We start from the raw sequence: 16,787 nt of genomic DNA on the forward strand, positions 1-16,787 counted from the left end.
TAAGTTTGTTCCTCATGTTCTCACGGTCCCACACTCATAGTGGAAGAAAAGAAAAGCTGAAATCCTAAAAAGAAAAGAGAAATCCCATTTCAGCTTGAGTCTTGCATTAAGTTTTTCATTTTTTGTGCAGCACATCTTTTTTTTCTTTTTATAATTCGATCTTAGATGAAACTGGTCTAGAAACCTACTTAGATTTGTTTCTATAAAAAAGACCCTATGCATTTGTGCTAGTGAGGTCAGGAACCAGGAATCTAAGGACACCAATGCCAGGGAATACAGACAAAATACGATCTTATCTACCCAAGCATTGTCTAAGCCACCCACTATGAGCAATTACAAAGTAGAGGGGGATCATCAGTTAATTCTTGGAAGGTTCATGATGGAAATTCTGCAGAACTCTACATCGAAGAGACTTCTTACAGGCTAGTGATTGACACTATCTTGGAGTAGCAAGACACAAGTGAGGATTGACAGACTGAAAGAAAGTCATTACAGCTTACTTCCATTTCATTGTTAATGAAATTTGTGGTGGCTAACCACTATTTCACTCAAAAAGCATGTTAAGAGTCCTTCCTCTGTTCTATCATTGATGATGCATGACCATTCTTAGTAAGTGGAGAGATATTGTATCACGTACCCCATTAGTGAAATAGATCTTAGAGCCTAGAGATATCCATAGATTTTAGAGCCTAGAGATATCCCCTTTGCAGATAGCTCCTTAAAAGGGACAAATGACAATTAGATGCAAAAGCTTGAGCTAATAACGCAGGTTTTGTGCTCTCAAACAACTCAGATTGCTTGTGACTTACATAAATACATAAGAAACATTTAGCCTTGGATGATAGGCCTGAATAACTTTTGCAAGTTTGATTTTGATTGGGGATCAACTTATCATCATTAAGATTTCTATATCAATGTCTTGAAGGAGAGAAATTGAATCTGCCATGGTTACACTACCATCTACAATAGCCATGGCCACAATAGAAATTTGAGGAAGCTGGGATTGAAGCAAATGGAAGTCATGATCAACCATGGAATGCCGTACCGCCTCATACCATCCGGTAAAGAGCATATCATACCGTACTGGTCTCATACCATTACACTGTCTCAAAATGTATTGACACTATCGTACCATACTAAACCGCATACCGATATTACAGCAGAATTTTACCGGTATAGGGTTCGATACCGTGACGGTGAACCGCGTGATCAATGCCTAGATAAAGTTGTCAGTAACAGTTTGGCCACAAAAAGGCATATGCAAGACTTTTAGTGACTTGAAAGGTTTATAAAGGATAACCATATGGAGTTCATCTAGATGCTTTTCATAACCTAGTGTTTGAGATTGGAAGAGCAATAGAACAAGAGAGGATTGATCGAGAAAAGGTAAATCCCTATGAAGTGAGGATCGAAATAGAAGTTGTTTCTCATTTCTATGGTGGTATTAAATGGTTTTTTATTGTCAACAGATATTTGCTTGGTTAATTGCATTTATGCTAGCACCTCAACATCCTATAACTGATCATATGAAGTTCTGTAGCAGGCTCCTTAGAAAGGCAATCATTATTTGGGCAAAGATTGTGAGGCAATAATGTGTTTGGATGTCCCTAAATGTTCTGGGTTACACATATATATTCAACAAGTTTGAAGTCCTGAACAACAAGGCCGGATTATTTTCAAAAACTTCATCTTGATTTAGGATTCTCATCTTGATTTAGGATTCCTTAACATCCATTAAGGTTAGTCTTTTTATCAATGATTTAAAGGAGCAATATGGCCACAGAAAGTCATCTAGGTGTCTGATTTATCCTGCCTAAGTGCCTAATACCTTCCAAGCCACTAGGTAAGACAGGCATTTAGCCTTCCCTCAGCTGCTTTGTTACCATGCAGATGCCTATTTCTAATTTTATTAGCACTTTAAATTTCTGCCATCTTCAACATGCATCTTATTAAGAATATTTATTATTTAGTAATTTAGAGTATATTAATTCATCCTAAAGTGCATATATCAAAGCTTTAAGACTACTTTAAGATCATAACCATCCATCTTGGACCTTCCCTCCTTTGAAAACGAACATCCATCGAGCTGCCCTCTCTTAACACTGAGCCCTCCTCTCCATCATGGGTGGCAAGAAGAGGGTTTAGAGAAGTCTACGAGATAAAGGGCTTAAATCCAAAAGCTAGGATTATTAAATTTGTGACATTTTGATTATACATACTCTTAGATTGGTTTTAGTAAATTCTGGTGATTTCAACTCTAGGTGCTCACCTAGCCACCTAGGCTGACAACCTTGTAGAGGAGATAAAGCACATCCTTCCTTCTGGTGGTTTTGATGCCCGTGATGACCACGTATACAGAAGGAGACTAATGAAGGTTGGGTTAAAGTGAACCAAAAGCCATCATCAACAACATGGACCTGCTGTGCATTTTCAGGAGGAAAGGAAAAAATCTATGAGGCAATTGATGATCTTTGGACAGGTGGCAGAGGAAATGCTAAATGTGTAATCCAAAGAGGCTTCTTACACGTAGTCATTAAAATCACCTTACAATAGCAAGAGGACAAAAGCAAGGTTTCACAAACTAAAGAAAGCCCCACCACAGTGATGCAATTGGGCATTTCAGGACTTCAGTGATAGAATTTATGTTCAGTTTTTTAGAGATTCATAGGATTTATGTTCAGTTTTTTAGAGATTCATTTTCTATTTTCAACATTTTCATTTCATATTTCTGTTTCTGGGTCATTTGTCTAGGGGCCTTGAAGTTCTTTTGTCAATCAAATTGTGGTATGAATTGTCAGTATCTTATTAAGATTTAATTGGCCATTATCAATTGGTTTGTTGCTTAATTTAGGAGTCTAGATTTAGCTGGTTGTTTAGGACTATTTTGTTTCCTTTTAAAATAGTCCTGGCCAAGGAGGGAAAAGCAGGTTATTTCAGTCCATTAAAAGACCTTTCATCTCTCTCTCTCTCTCTCTGTGTCCGTCCGTCCATCTGTTTCTCTATCTGTCTATCTATCTATCCATCTATCTATCTATTTGGCCGTTATCAGTTGGTTTGTTACTTAATTTAGGAGTCTAGATTTAGCTGGTTGTTTAGGACTATTTTGATTCCTTTTAAAAGAGTCCAGGTCAAGGAGGGAAAAGCAGGTTATTTCAGTCCATTAAAAGGCCTTTCGTCTGTCTTCCCATTCTTCTCTTCTTCTATTATCTATCTGTCTCCTTCCTCTCACCACAGCTGCAAGCCAGGTTTCATTAGATCTGGACCAAATCCTCTGTTGGTTTATATGGTGTGATATTTAAATCTTTGGTGGCTACATCACCATCAGGATTGACATATTACCAGGTTGTTCTTAATTCTATGGATTCTGGTGCAGGGACATTTCTTGGGGGAACATTTGATCTGGTTAATTCCATTATAGAATGAGATTAATTAACAATAATGAAAACATCTATTCACAATTAGTACTTAAATTAATTTAGTTTGCTTAGGGAAGGAAAATAAAAAAAATAACCAGTCTATAATACCATACTATGTTTTGCATGACAAATTACACTAATACGATAGTCTAGATCCTTGGCCAACAAACCAGAATGTTTATGAAGTAATATCATAATTTTTTACTATCAACCTGAGTCACACCATAACAAGAACTGTGCTTGTAGATTTCAAGTGGTTTATGTGGATAAACAATGTCTTTAAGATAAGCAATATTGCCGCTTAATTTTTAATAATTCAAGCATGATGGTAATGTCTTATCGTTCATACAATCATATAATTGGCCCTTTTACATGGTAACTGAGAAGTAACATATAGCAAAATACAATTAATTACAAACATAGCATTATGATGAGGATAAAGATGATGACAATAAGGAAAACAATAAGTAATCACTTAATATGTAGAAAATGCTGGTAATAAAATCACAAAGAAGGAAGCAGAAGAATATGGACAATCCAAAGCATCTCTTATACTGTCCAAAAAAAATAACTGTTTTATGTTTTAACATAATTAAAAAGTCAAAAAAAAAAAAAAAGTAAGCCCTACATATATGCGATCTTTAACATATCCTCTTCTTTTTTTTTAAGAACATCAATAATTCGTTTCTACCAATATGGAAAAGGGCAGTGAAAGAAAAATCCATCTGTCAGAAGCTGAAGATCTTTCAATATTTTCAGAGATTGCAGTCCATTTTCAAAATAAAGTTTGTCATTTATAGTTCAATTGGTTGGTGAGTTAACTATGGCAATTTCTTCACGAAACAAAAGTATCGATGTTTCCTAGATACTGGTTAAAGCAAGCCATGTGTTATAGCACACAACGTGATCAATTAACCAAGATAAGCTTCAATGTTTAACAAAGTCCATACAAAGCAAAGTATAAGCCCAGAATAAAACATTACCAAATCTAAAGGCAAAAGACAAGAAATCACTCTGTTGATGCATGTTTGATTTTGGAGCTTACCATAGATTTCATCACGGGGAAAGACTTAGTTACCAATGGTCTGGCTAAACAATGCAAGGGCCATGTTTGACCCTTCTGCAATGCATGTTGATCCAGTAGCCTAAAAAAATTCACAATCCGATCCAAGTTCTCGTGAAATTTCAGTAAGCGGTCCCCTTCCTGAATTACCTCCAAACAATCCTTTTGAAATGATGTACAGAAAAGATTGAGCAAATCACTTTCTTTCAATGACATGTCAGACAGAATTCCTATAATGCATTTCCCCAGTTCTTGGACATACGTTGTAGGATAACAAGCATTGAGCATATGCTGTGATCTTTCATGGGATAATCGACTGCCATCTTCAGCTAGGCCATCACATTTCTCGAGTTTTTCATCTCGAGTTTTTAAGCTGACCAATGAAAGATAATCATGCCATAGTAATCCTACAAGAATCTCATTTACAAGTTTGACTGGAAGATGATTCAATCGGTCTCCTGCTGCAGAATATCTGCATAAACAGTTTGAAAGCAATGCGTCAGAAAGTTGCTTCTGTCAAAAGGGTCACCAAGACAACAGGTTGATGAGATTGCATAACCAACCCATAAAATTCAGATAGAATTGCACCTTGAAGCATCATATAACTCCCAAAGAAAACATTCTTTGACTGCATTGAATAAAGCCAAAGTATCCGCAGCTGACGAGTGCAACTGGTTTCTTCCAGCCCACAGGTTATGGAAGAAGTCGAAGATAAATTGCTCCCAAACCACTGCTTCAGGAGGAATAGATTCCAAGAATAAGATCATGGCTGGGTAGGAAATCTTTTGTGACCCATAGCACCCATTTCGTAAAAAGTGCCAAAGTCTATTTAGGACAACTTTTTGGACATTACAGTGGGACCAGCCGCCAGAAAATTTTCTAGAGAAAAGCAATATCATATCCCACATGGATGAATGGCACGATGCATCCTTTTCTTGGAAAGCGCCAAGTATGGCAGGAGAAAGCATCTTCATATTTCCTTCATTAAAAGCATGAGGTATGTGTTTTATGAAACTTGTCAGAACCGAATATGAAGATGAACGAATAGCAGGATTTTTGGACTTGAGGAATTCAAGAAAATATTTATGCACAGAAAACATATTTTCAGCTGAAAAAATTGTGGCCCTCCTAGCTTTGGAAACAAGTTTTTGTTCGGGGTTAACATTTTCATCATCATGGCTCTCTAATTTTACTCCCAGCAAAATATCAACAAGAGTTGCCACTGCTAACAGTGATGATGAAATTACCTGTGAAAAAACCAAAAAAAAGTATGAAAGAGATGAAGAATATTTCATCAACAGGAAACTCAAAATTTTACCAGTGCACCTGAAGCAAAGAGATATCAGATTGTAATTACTGAGGTAAATAACATAATAAAAAATGAATAATGAAGTCAAATTACAACTAGATAAAATATGCAAAAGGAAAAGATTGTCTCCTATAAAGGATACAACAGAATGTTGCACAGACATGGACCTAAGAACTGGCTTTGGACACGTAACCACGTGTCCGACTTGGCAAGAGGGAAAAAGAGAGATATGTGGATACATAAGATAACATATAAATTTAACTAAATCATGTATTTATACCAGTAAACATCATCCAGTTAAATATTAAAAAGATATTGTTTATCAAGATCTTTCAATATACATGTTTCTCATTCAAACTTTCCAATTAACTTAAGGATATTTGAAAAATAATACTTTGCAAATTTGTTTCAATACCTACACCCTTAACAAATCTTGAAAAAGAACAACTACTCACTCCTACCATCAAATTAGAAAATCAAATTCATTTTGGAAGAGTTCAACTCTCTTCCAATATTAAAAGTGGCTACTAAAGAACTTTGTAAGTACCAAGTATCCAATATTATCCAACATGGACTTTCTGGAACTAGATGCGAGTGTCCAGGCAACAATGACAGAAGGACTTAAATATCAGATCCTAAAATCAGCTATCTCTATTTTCAATGGACAATAAAAACAGAGAACATAAGATCATGAGTGCCACAAAAAATATTGGCAAACATGATGCCATAACACAATGGCACTATCCTCTAGCTGGACTCTTGAATGATGAGCGTAGATTTATTTTCAGCCTTTAATTGCTCAAACAATTCAAGCCATGGAACTAAACTTACAGTAACACAAAGAATCTTAATTCCAAAAACCTCCCAAATTAGCCATATTTGTTTGAATGAACAACTAAAATAGAAGATATGATGAGAATGATAAACTAGGGATGCTAAATGAAAATTTTCATGCTACCACAACAATATTGATCCTTACATATTTATATGCAGACAGAGACAGACATATAGAGGCATACAATTGGACACACACACACACACACACAAAAAAAAAAAAAAAAAAAAAGAGTCTAAATTATGAGTCAAAAGCATCATTAGCCACCTAGTACTAACCACCAATCTCTCTAGAACGTTTCTATATACATGTACATGCATACAGACAGAAAATTATGAGGATGCATGCAAGCCTTGCGCATAAAAGACATACAAAGTGGAAGCCATGAAGATTCTCCTTCATACGCCCTGCATGCATGCCATTCTCCCTCATAAACACACAATCATACATGCATAATAAGTACACTATGAACATCACATGCATGTGAACATATGTTTAAATACAGTGACCCACCACACGTACATGCAGCATAGATATACCAGACACCTACACTTATACATATATGTCATATATGAATATAGACACAGGCAGAGAAATATAGTTTCATGTAGGCAGACAGGCACCAGCAAGCATGCAACTGCACACCATTCCTCACCTATGAACGAGCACAACATAGACTTGTACATCATATGCTCCATGCTAAAACCAACACCAACACAAGCTTGTGATCAGACAATTATGGATAAATGTGTGTACACCATACAGGCATCCACAAAAAAAGCTCCTCGATAACAATTTGCAGGATGCACATGGAATGTTACCAATAAGGATTACTGACTCAGAACCAGACCCCATGTCACCCAGTTGGTGGTATAAGTTGGTGCACCTCCGTACTGAGCCCGAACTGACTTGAAAATTAAGGACGAACTAGGGAGGAAAAAAGAGAGAGAGAATGGGGAGGGAGGGGGTGGGAGGGAAGGAAAGGAAGACTGGCGGAAATGCCGGCGGTGGCCACCGGAGGGCCGCTGAGGTCTCCCAGGCTCCGCAGTTCTCCGCAAGAGAAAATGAGAGCAGAGAGAGATAAAGAGAGGGGGGGAAGGGAGAGAAGAGGAGTACAGAGAAGGCGGCGGGGAGGCTGTTAAGGCCATCCAACGGCAGAGAAAATGAGAGCAAAGAGAAATAGAGATAGAGGGGAAGGGAGAGAAAACGAGTAAGGGAAAGGCGGCAAGGAGGTTCATTGCTGGCTTCACTATTTATCATATTTTTTTATCATATTTTTTAAAAAACATGATGCAATAGGGGAACGCCCTTCTTTCCAACCCACGGTAACCGTGTGGTGGATTTGGGCCCTCCAACGGCCACTTGGCGGCCCTCTGACGGCCTCCCCGCCATCTTCCCCTCACTCCTCTTCTCTCCTTTCCCCCCTCTCCCTTCTCGCATCTCGTAAAGAACCGTGGAGCTCCGGATACCTTAACAGGCCACCGCTGGCCTTTTCCTCTCCTTCCCTCCACTCCTCTCTCTCTCTTCCTCTCTCTCTTCCCCCTCCCTCTATTTTCACTGGCGTTCCAAATTGAACGTCCAAATTGCACCAATTAGCCACCGATACAGTTCAGCACGCCCTGAATTGTTTGATTTGGGCCGCGTCAGCGAACCATGAGTACTAGTATGTAGGATAATTTTATACATAAAATAAGGGAACATACTACAGGACCTTCTAGCTAATATTAGGAGATGTAACTTGCTCCATTCCCGACAAGAGACCAAAGTAACATGTAGCTAATATTAGGATAAAAAATGAAGCTTAAACTGTAGATGATGTTTGACATCTTCCAGTTGGACCCTCTCCAACAAAGAGCAACTTTGATCGAATAAAGGATTTCAAAATTCAAACTATAATTAAGGAGTTGAAATTATCAAATAAAAGCAAAAATATCAAACTCATTATTAAATTTAGTAGCCAATGAAAAATAAAAATGTCCAGTAGGAATGTCAACACATACACGATGGTGCATATCTTCCAACTCATCTATCGGTGTTGCCTTATCAGACATTGCTTGCGGTGTAAGCTTCAAATTTTCATCTAGGTATAGGAAGATCTCATTTACACATAGCATCAAGGCATCCAATCTTCTTTCTGCTGCTGGAAATGCTGCCTGTTATCAAGATTTGGACAACCAGCTTACAACTAATCATAAACCAGAAAAATAAACATAGTAACAAGCCAAGACCTTATTTTAATCAAACAGGATAAAGGACTACTTTATTTGTCCCCTTTTTCAGTTAATCTATATAGAAATCATGCAATGGCCCTAGTCGCCTAACTTAATCCTCTTGACAGAATTCACATGGCCTAACATACAAATTTGTTATAACTCTACGATGACTTTATGAAGTGAACAGAATAATATCATCAATGTGTATTCTGTAAATTTACATGAATGAAATATGATCCTAATACAAGCTAACGTATGCAGCTGGAAAACATCTTTCTCAATGGAATGCCTTTGACACCAACTGGCGCTGTGTCATAAACCCTCCCTTCAGAAAGTATGAATTACAAACCTCTAAGGATCGCCTAGCAGCTTGGGAAACCTCGGGATTTGGATCAAACTGAGAAAACCACCAAGGACCCATCAAAGACTTGAGATGCGGAGCCAAGCCTCTCCTGAATAAGTGTTTTTTTAATCAAAACTATTAGAGGAAGTAGGCATAAATATTGTTCTTTCACAGGCAACATTGACAACAATAACAATTAACAAGCACTCAGCAATTTTGTCAGTATCATGAGATCATCCAGGAATAATAGAAGGCATAACAGAAGCCTAATAAAGAAAAAAAACTGACTGCTAGACCAGGAACATAAAAAAGCAATGAAAAGAAGGATTACTGATAAGTACTTAACAAAGGTTTTACAGAAAAAAAATGTTCCAAATATCAGTAATAAATTATAAGACTAGCTTTGCTAGGATTTTGAAATTCTGCATTTGCTTAGTAGACTAGCTGACAAAAGTCATGCATGCCGTGTTGAAGTGACAGGTAGTCTTCATTTGGTTCGTAGTCTTCATTTGGTTACATCTACAGCTTCAGCCAACAAGCCACAGCACCAAGGGACTATATGAGCACAACAACTGATTAACAGTTCCACATGAAGCCCGCCAAGTCACCTCACCAACATGAAGACTGAAGAGGTCCCATAGCATATATATGCTTAAGTAATAAAAAAATAAACTTGATAAGTTAACTGTGATGTTCTCAATCAGGTTAACAGAAAGTACGTCCGAGGTAGGGGCAACAGTAACAAAAGCCTTGATATTAGGGTCTATCTGAATCTTAGGAAATGTTAATGCTCATTATAATGGTCAATCTGGAACATCTATATGATATCCTATCATCTTTCCAGCATAGCTTCTTGATTCTTCATAGATAGGTAAACTTTTGGACAACAATGAAAGTCCCTGTGAATGTTATATACTTCTGACTAGTGACGAAGAAAAGCTTTTGCTCGATATCAAATCTGATATGAGTGGTCAAATTGGACATAATGGAAACCACAATTGAGTAACTTACCAGGACACTTCGGAAAGAATGCCTAGTGCAAATTTCTTGTTCTGTTCTCAAGCATGAAAATAGAAACTAATATACTGCAAAGTGAAGAAGACCAAAGTCCATGCAAATGGCATTTAACTCAAATTGTTGGAAAACAGCTTTTTCCTTGTTTGTAAAAATGAAAGTTCATTGAATAGAAAAATAGTACAAAGCCATGAAGAACTAAAAAATTTTTCACAAGACTCCAGCTAAGAATATAAAAGAAATCAGTGCTGATAATATATTGATATTGAGAGAGAGAGATACACTCTTCTTTCCAAGCATTTTGTCAATAGAGTAAGGCCATCATTTTCTTTACTTTCAAATGACAACAGCCTGTTCCTGCAACAGGGGTATTGCACAACACTAACCCACCCCCCACCCCAACTGACCAAGCAGTGACACTGCTTGTGACGGGCTTGGCTTAAGCTGCTATATTCAGTTTGGATAAGTAGAGTCCCTTTGATTGGTTTGTTCAGGTGGTTTTTTTATCTTCCCTTTTGTTTATGTGGTTTTTCATTATCTTCCCTAATGTTCAGAATTGTTCTGGGCCAAGTCCACTAAGGGAAGGAAACCTACATAAATAAGAAATGGGCAGCTGACATCAGGCTCACATAAAACTTGTACTGATTATAAGCTAGATGTTGATTGGACACCTGAGGTTGGTGAGAAATATGGGAATGATGCCCCCTTAACCTAGGTAGGCCATTGCTAGCAGGAATTTTCTGCTTACGGTGCCATACCTGCTTCGGACTCCCCAGAAACTCATCACCGCACCTGCTTCCTTTTTCTCCTTTTTTTTTTTTTTTTTAAAAAAAAGAGACCTTCTTCCCTGCACTCACAATGGAATCTGCTCCTGCACCCACACCTTTATGCATGTCCACCAACGAAACGCCTGTAAATTTTTTTAGAATATTCCCAAGGGAACTATATAAAAGTCCCTTTTGTGTGTCTGTGTGTGCATGTGCGTGTGTGCTTTTCTTTTCTTTCTTCTTCTTTTTTTTTTTAGTGGGGAGAGGGGCTTGTCAAGCCACATGTCTTAACAACAAATAGACCAAAATTTCCAGAATTTTATCACATGAAATTTAACATGTCATATCAATAATAAGAAAACATTTTTCATAAAACAGAGACAAATGATTAATGCTGTTTGATCTTAAGCATGAAACAAGCACGATGTGACAATGTGAAAGACCTGATGGCAGTGACAAGATTAGCCATGGTATCATGAGTAGCTCGACGGACCTCTCTATTGTAGTCATGCAAGAGTCTCTTGTACTCAAATGCCTAAAAGAAGAAAAAATGTAAAACATTCACCATAAGCACAGTTATACATATTTGACAACCAAGCAGCGAATTTACTTTCATGAAGATCCAATATGTAGCAAACAGCTTATTCTCTAAGCAAAGAATGATCAGCATGAAAACTCAAAAAAGGCTTAATTACTAAATTAGTCCCTGAGGTTTGGCTAAAAATTATTTGAGTCCCCAACTTTTTAAAAGTTGCAATGTCATCCCTGACTTTACACAAACTGTTCATTTGACAAAAAAGAAAAATTGGGGGAGGTGGCCGCTGTGACAATGTTACACTTGCAAAAAAAAAAAGGAACAAGAAAAAAGAGATACGCACATAAATTGTTCGATTAAATTATTAATAGTTCAAAGCATCTGACAAGAAGAAAGTGAATACATCAGAGGCAGAAAATGTTACCCATTGTGGAACAATTTGTACTATTTCCTCAGCAGACTTCTGCTTAAAGAGCATAGATAATGCTGTTAAAGCTTTAAGCTGTACCAAGAAAATGACCCATGTGTTATAATAAAATACAGCTACTAGAAAAACTAACATAACAAAATATGTCTACTTAAGCATATACACTCAAGCTTGACGATATGGTACAGCATACTGTTCCTCTAAGAGGGAAAGGAAAGTGGAAGTGTTGCCTTATCAATAACCTTTTTTCTATCATTTCTTCTAAGTATAGAAGCATTATGTAATAAATCATCCGAATATGCTGCAAAGGCCACTGGACGGTCAGAAGTTACCCAAAAGAATGAAAACAAATTCACATAACTTTGTGGAAAGGCCAACTACAACCACAAGCCATTATTCCATATATTCAATATAGGTTTCATACATTCAAAGTTTTCCCTAGTTCTAATATTAAGGGCCATCTGCTTTTAAGAAATTACCACAAGATTCTTTGCAACATACCCATTTCTAGGATCCCGACTAATTCATGAAACAAGGTGCTCCTCCTCAAGATATCATATTCCTCATTAAAACTGATTGCAGATATGAGCTAGGAACATGGCTAGCAGTGGACAGTGTGGATGTTGGGTGTGGGCACCTAACAATGAAGCCTTAAGAATTAAAAGGGCTTCCGAGCTGGGAAAAGCCTTATTGTTATAATTAATTAGCAACAAAATGTCAGAACTAATTATAGTCTTGTTGCCTAAATTAAGGAAGATAATTGAACTTTTTCTATAAATTGAAAATGTTCAATATCTATTTAACTCATAGCTTCAATGAACTTTAACATCAAAGAAACATCCCCATTTACCAAAGACCAAAGAATTTAAATAAAATAATAGTCCAAATACATCTTGTGGCAGAAAAAGCATAGTATTGATTTTTGGGGAAGATAAATGAAATTTTTCTACAAATTCAAATTCTTCAATATCTTTTTAATTTAAACCTTCAATGAAGTTTATCAACAGAGAAATGTCACCATATGACCAAATACCAAAGGATTTATATAACATAAAAGTCCTAATACATTTTATGGTAGAAAACAGCATCATACAGATTCTTAAGAGGGATCCAGAAATCCTAATTGGCAAGTTTCCAACAAGATTTCTTCCAGAAACAAAGGGGATGGAATTAATAAAAACACCCAAGATGCAAATTAAAGTTTTGCATAATTAGAATATATGAAAGAAAAGAATGACAAATGCTTGTGTCTATACATACTTCTGTTATATTCAACCTGTACAGTTTGGGTGACCAATCATCCATTTTCTCACATTTTGGGCCTACAGCCAATTGAATGATAATTCCTATTTTCTGTAGATTTTTTATGTTCATATTTGTTCGTTGTTAAAAGGTACATTGATTTATACTTAAAAGGACTAGAATTATGCAGTTCCCTAGCAGGCCAATTACCAATTATGAAACTTTTTGCATACCTTTATGTCTTTCCCTGCCACCGCACACCAAGAATTGACATGGCATAGCACAATAAGAATACCAAACTAGCGCCTTTCTAGCATAGGCTCACTATACAATATTTTAATCCTTGACTATACCATAGAATATTCTGCATGACCTTACATTCTTCAAGCCTCGCCACTTCTTATAACCAATCTATTATCCAGTTCCCCATTGATACAAATTTTTTAACTCCGTTCCTCATCTTTCATTTCCTGATGTTAGTTTAACTTCATTAGCTACATCGGCACATCATCTACCAAAAGAATAGTACTTAAATGAAACATGATAGTCAACCCATTGTTTTAGTAAAGAATAGTACTCAAACGAAACATGATACTCAAGTCAACCCATTATTTTAGTTGAGTAAGTTTTGAAATAAGAATGTCTATAACTCTATATAGTATTGGAAAAATGCCACCAAATGATTACTAATGGGGATCCACATCTGAACATTACAATCAAGGAAAAGTGAAGCATCAAAAAAATATTAGCAACCAGGGTAAGTATGGAATATATGAAATATCAGTACCAAGAAATAACATTTTTTTTTTTACCTTTGTTGTAGGATCCTTTCTACCCAGCCTCTTTAAGTGTTGTGCAACTTCACTATCCACATCCTTCATACAGTAGCTTTACATTAAAGGGGTGAATGATGACTTACATGAAATGGTTTTAAAACAGTTGGAATAGAAGTCAAAAATAACTTCCAATTTAGACAACATGATGAAATGAATCAAAATAAAAACTTAAGTCAAATGAAGTGAAACATTGAATGACTTATCCCAAATTATTTATCAGCAACAACATATAATTAGAAACACAAGTTCTTCGTTAATAAGATGATACTGTCACACAAAATGTGTTGAAGTGCATATGGATGTCGAGAACGTTCAAGTAGTACTAAAAGGACATACAATATAACCATATGGATAACAAATTCATGGGCAAAGACAATCTTCTTTGAAGTAGCGGTAAACAATTGCAACTACAATTTGAATTCAGAATTAAGGATCATTTAATATATTTAACTTATGCTCTTTAAAAAACTAATGATGCTTTATTCTTTTATTAATTATGCTACTCCCAAATTTGCCCAAAAAATCCTCTAATTTCTCCTCATAATATACGATAAATTTAGTTCTGCTAATGCATGTCGCTTTTAGTTTCCAAGTTGTGATCCTAGCTTATACTCCATTCCTCTACTATTCCATACATAATTAAAAACTTTTCCATGGTAACCATTCTATTTTTGTCCAAATGATTCTGTATCTCTTTTTTCCTTAATCCAAATGGTATCACACAAGATCATGATAAACTAAGATCCATTTTCCTCAGTTTTTTTTTCCTAATTAAAGAAAAGAGATATCATAATGAGGCCCACATATAACAATTGTTGCCAACAGCAAATATCTAACTTATGCTGGTTCCTAGTAAAGACTAATACATACCATCCAGTCCTATCAAAAACCATGTCTTCCATTTAGGTAACAGCCTTTTCCTTTATGACCACTAAAAAGCGTGCCCTTTCTCTTCTTAATATATTAATTTAGCATATAAATCACATGGAAATACAAAAGTGTACTTAAAGATATAGTTCAAAAAATGATACTGAAGTACTGTCTTTCACAATTATTGATTTGTTAGATCATCCAATTTGAGCTTTTGAAGCTTTGACTAGATTGATTTTCTATTCCTTTTCCAAGTAAAACTCTGCTAGTTGCTTTTCATACCCAATTTGCACTAATGCAACCCAAATTTTTGCAACGTGGAGCATTTAGTACAGACAGGCAATGAAAAAGAACTAAGAAATGATGAGGTCTGTGGACTTCGAATGTGTGAATTGAAATTCTTTTAATAAAAATCAACTTCCCAGAAGTATGCATTTGCATACCAATATTAATTCCTGATTAAAATTTTCGGTGATCGTAACATGGGAGGTTTTCTCAATAAAGTACCATTCTTTTGTCACTCTCAATGCTCACCATATCAATTACATAGAACAGATGATTTTGCACACAAGCATGGAGTTTCAAGTTTGAGTATGTACCTTTGTGCTAATAAATGTTGTTACAGATGACTAACCAGTTTAGCAGAGCATGTTGTGTTGGTTTTTGCTGCCTAGATTATCTAAAGCCTACTACACATGGGCCTTCTTTCACCACACTGGGAAAAAGGTGCAGCAGGTTTTGTGAGGAGAATTCATCAGTGCTATATTTGTACGTTGACATAACTTTCTTTAAGAAAAAGAAAAAGGAAAGAAAAGGAAAAGGATCTTTTTATATCTACTGCCCCTTCTTCCTTATTCTTACATAACCCTTTTTCAAACACAACAGCTCAGCGTTCAAACCACCATTAAAATCCCATGAATTCAGAAATTCTAGAACAATATTAGCCACTCTGATCAATTATATCTCAAATACAGAGCAAGAGAAACTAACAGCTTACTATCTATATCATTATCAAATCAGACATATATTTTCAGTGCAACTTAAGATCAAGACCAACGATACCCAAAAAGGCGTCGATTCCTCAGCCGGTGAAGATGACTCGATCCGAGATCTTCCAAGATAACCTCCGAATCCAACGCTTGAAACGCCGGCAGGCAACAGCGAAGCAGCTAAGCTGAAAATTTCAAGAACAAAAAGAAGAAAGAAAGAAACAAACATTTCAAAAAAAAATAATCCTCGAGAGAGAATTCAAGAAGCCTAAACGACGAATCAAGAAACCTAACACACAGAACTCAAGGAAGAGAGAATCAAACCTGCTGCTAGAAGGCCGGTTCTTGCTCCTCCCACCTTCTCCCTTTTGTTTCCCCATTCTCGGCTCCAAGCTCTTCTATGCGAACTGCGCCCAATGGCCGAAACCCTAGAATAGTCGGGCTGGCTTCTCTTCTTGACGAGAGAGAGGGGGACGGGAGGAAGAAACGATGGGGTCCGGAGGAAAGACGAAAAAGAGCAGAAAAAGGGTACTTCAAGACGCGAGGAAGCCCGGCCCAGTGAAATATGCAGCGATGCAATTAGCTGACTGCCCATTTTGGTCCGGCCGCTAGCCCAGGGCGCGCGTGACATTTAGAGGCGGTGACCGCACGCGGTGCATCACGAGAAGGATGGCACGCGCGGTCACTCGTCCACGGACCGTGCAAATCAGGACGGAGCAGCTTGTCACGGATGGTGGTCTTAATTCACATCAGGAGTTGATCTATTTCAGATGCCGAGCCACCTTAACTCGAAATGGTTTGCCAATCACGATCGATGAACAATAGCTGAAGCCAGTTACCAGTGTCTGTTAAACTTGCTGCAAATTATTACCAGCATCCGTTCGGATCCCACCTCAAATCCCTCTTTTTCGTCCCACGTTACTTTCCA

The 16,787-nt window shown here is 36.9% G+C and overlaps 1 protein-coding gene across 3 annotated transcripts in view; it reads right to left on the reverse strand.

Moving 5' to 3' along the window:
* LOC105044771 (E3 ubiquitin-protein ligase listerin) overlaps positions 1–16,410 on the reverse strand; it is a 28,784-nt gene extending 12,374 nt beyond the window's left edge. Inside the window, exons 1-9 of one of the 3 annotated variants that reach the window (XM_010922777.4) lie at positions 16,184–16,410; positions 15,933–16,044; positions 13,977–14,039; positions 11,920–11,997; positions 11,404–11,495; positions 9,186–9,288; positions 8,624–8,776; positions 5,068–5,726; positions 4,462–4,951 (exon numbers count right to left, since the gene is read on the reverse strand). In XM_010922777.4, the coding sequence (XP_010921079.1) occupies positions 4,462–4,951; positions 5,068–5,726; positions 8,624–8,776; positions 9,186–9,288; positions 11,404–11,495; positions 11,920–11,997; positions 13,977–14,039; positions 15,933–16,044; positions 16,184–16,239 (1,806 nt within the window). In that variant the 5' untranslated portion in view covers positions 16,240–16,410. Of the gene's footprint in view, positions 1–4,461; positions 4,952–5,067; positions 5,727–8,623; positions 8,777–9,185; positions 9,289–11,403; positions 11,496–11,919; positions 11,998–13,976; positions 14,053–15,932; positions 16,045–16,183 lie in introns of those variants that run through there. The other 2 variants (XM_029264485.2, XM_073257310.1) reach the window with 2 other exon arrangements.
* Between the last annotated feature and the right edge of the window lie 377 nt (positions 16,411–16,787).

The sequence above is a fragment of the Elaeis guineensis genome, chromosome 5 (genome assembly GCF_000442705.2).
Source record: "Elaeis guineensis isolate ETL-2024a chromosome 5, EG11, whole genome shotgun sequence".
NCBI classification, from domain to species: domain Eukaryota; kingdom Viridiplantae; phylum Streptophyta; class Magnoliopsida; order Arecales; family Arecaceae; genus Elaeis; species Elaeis guineensis.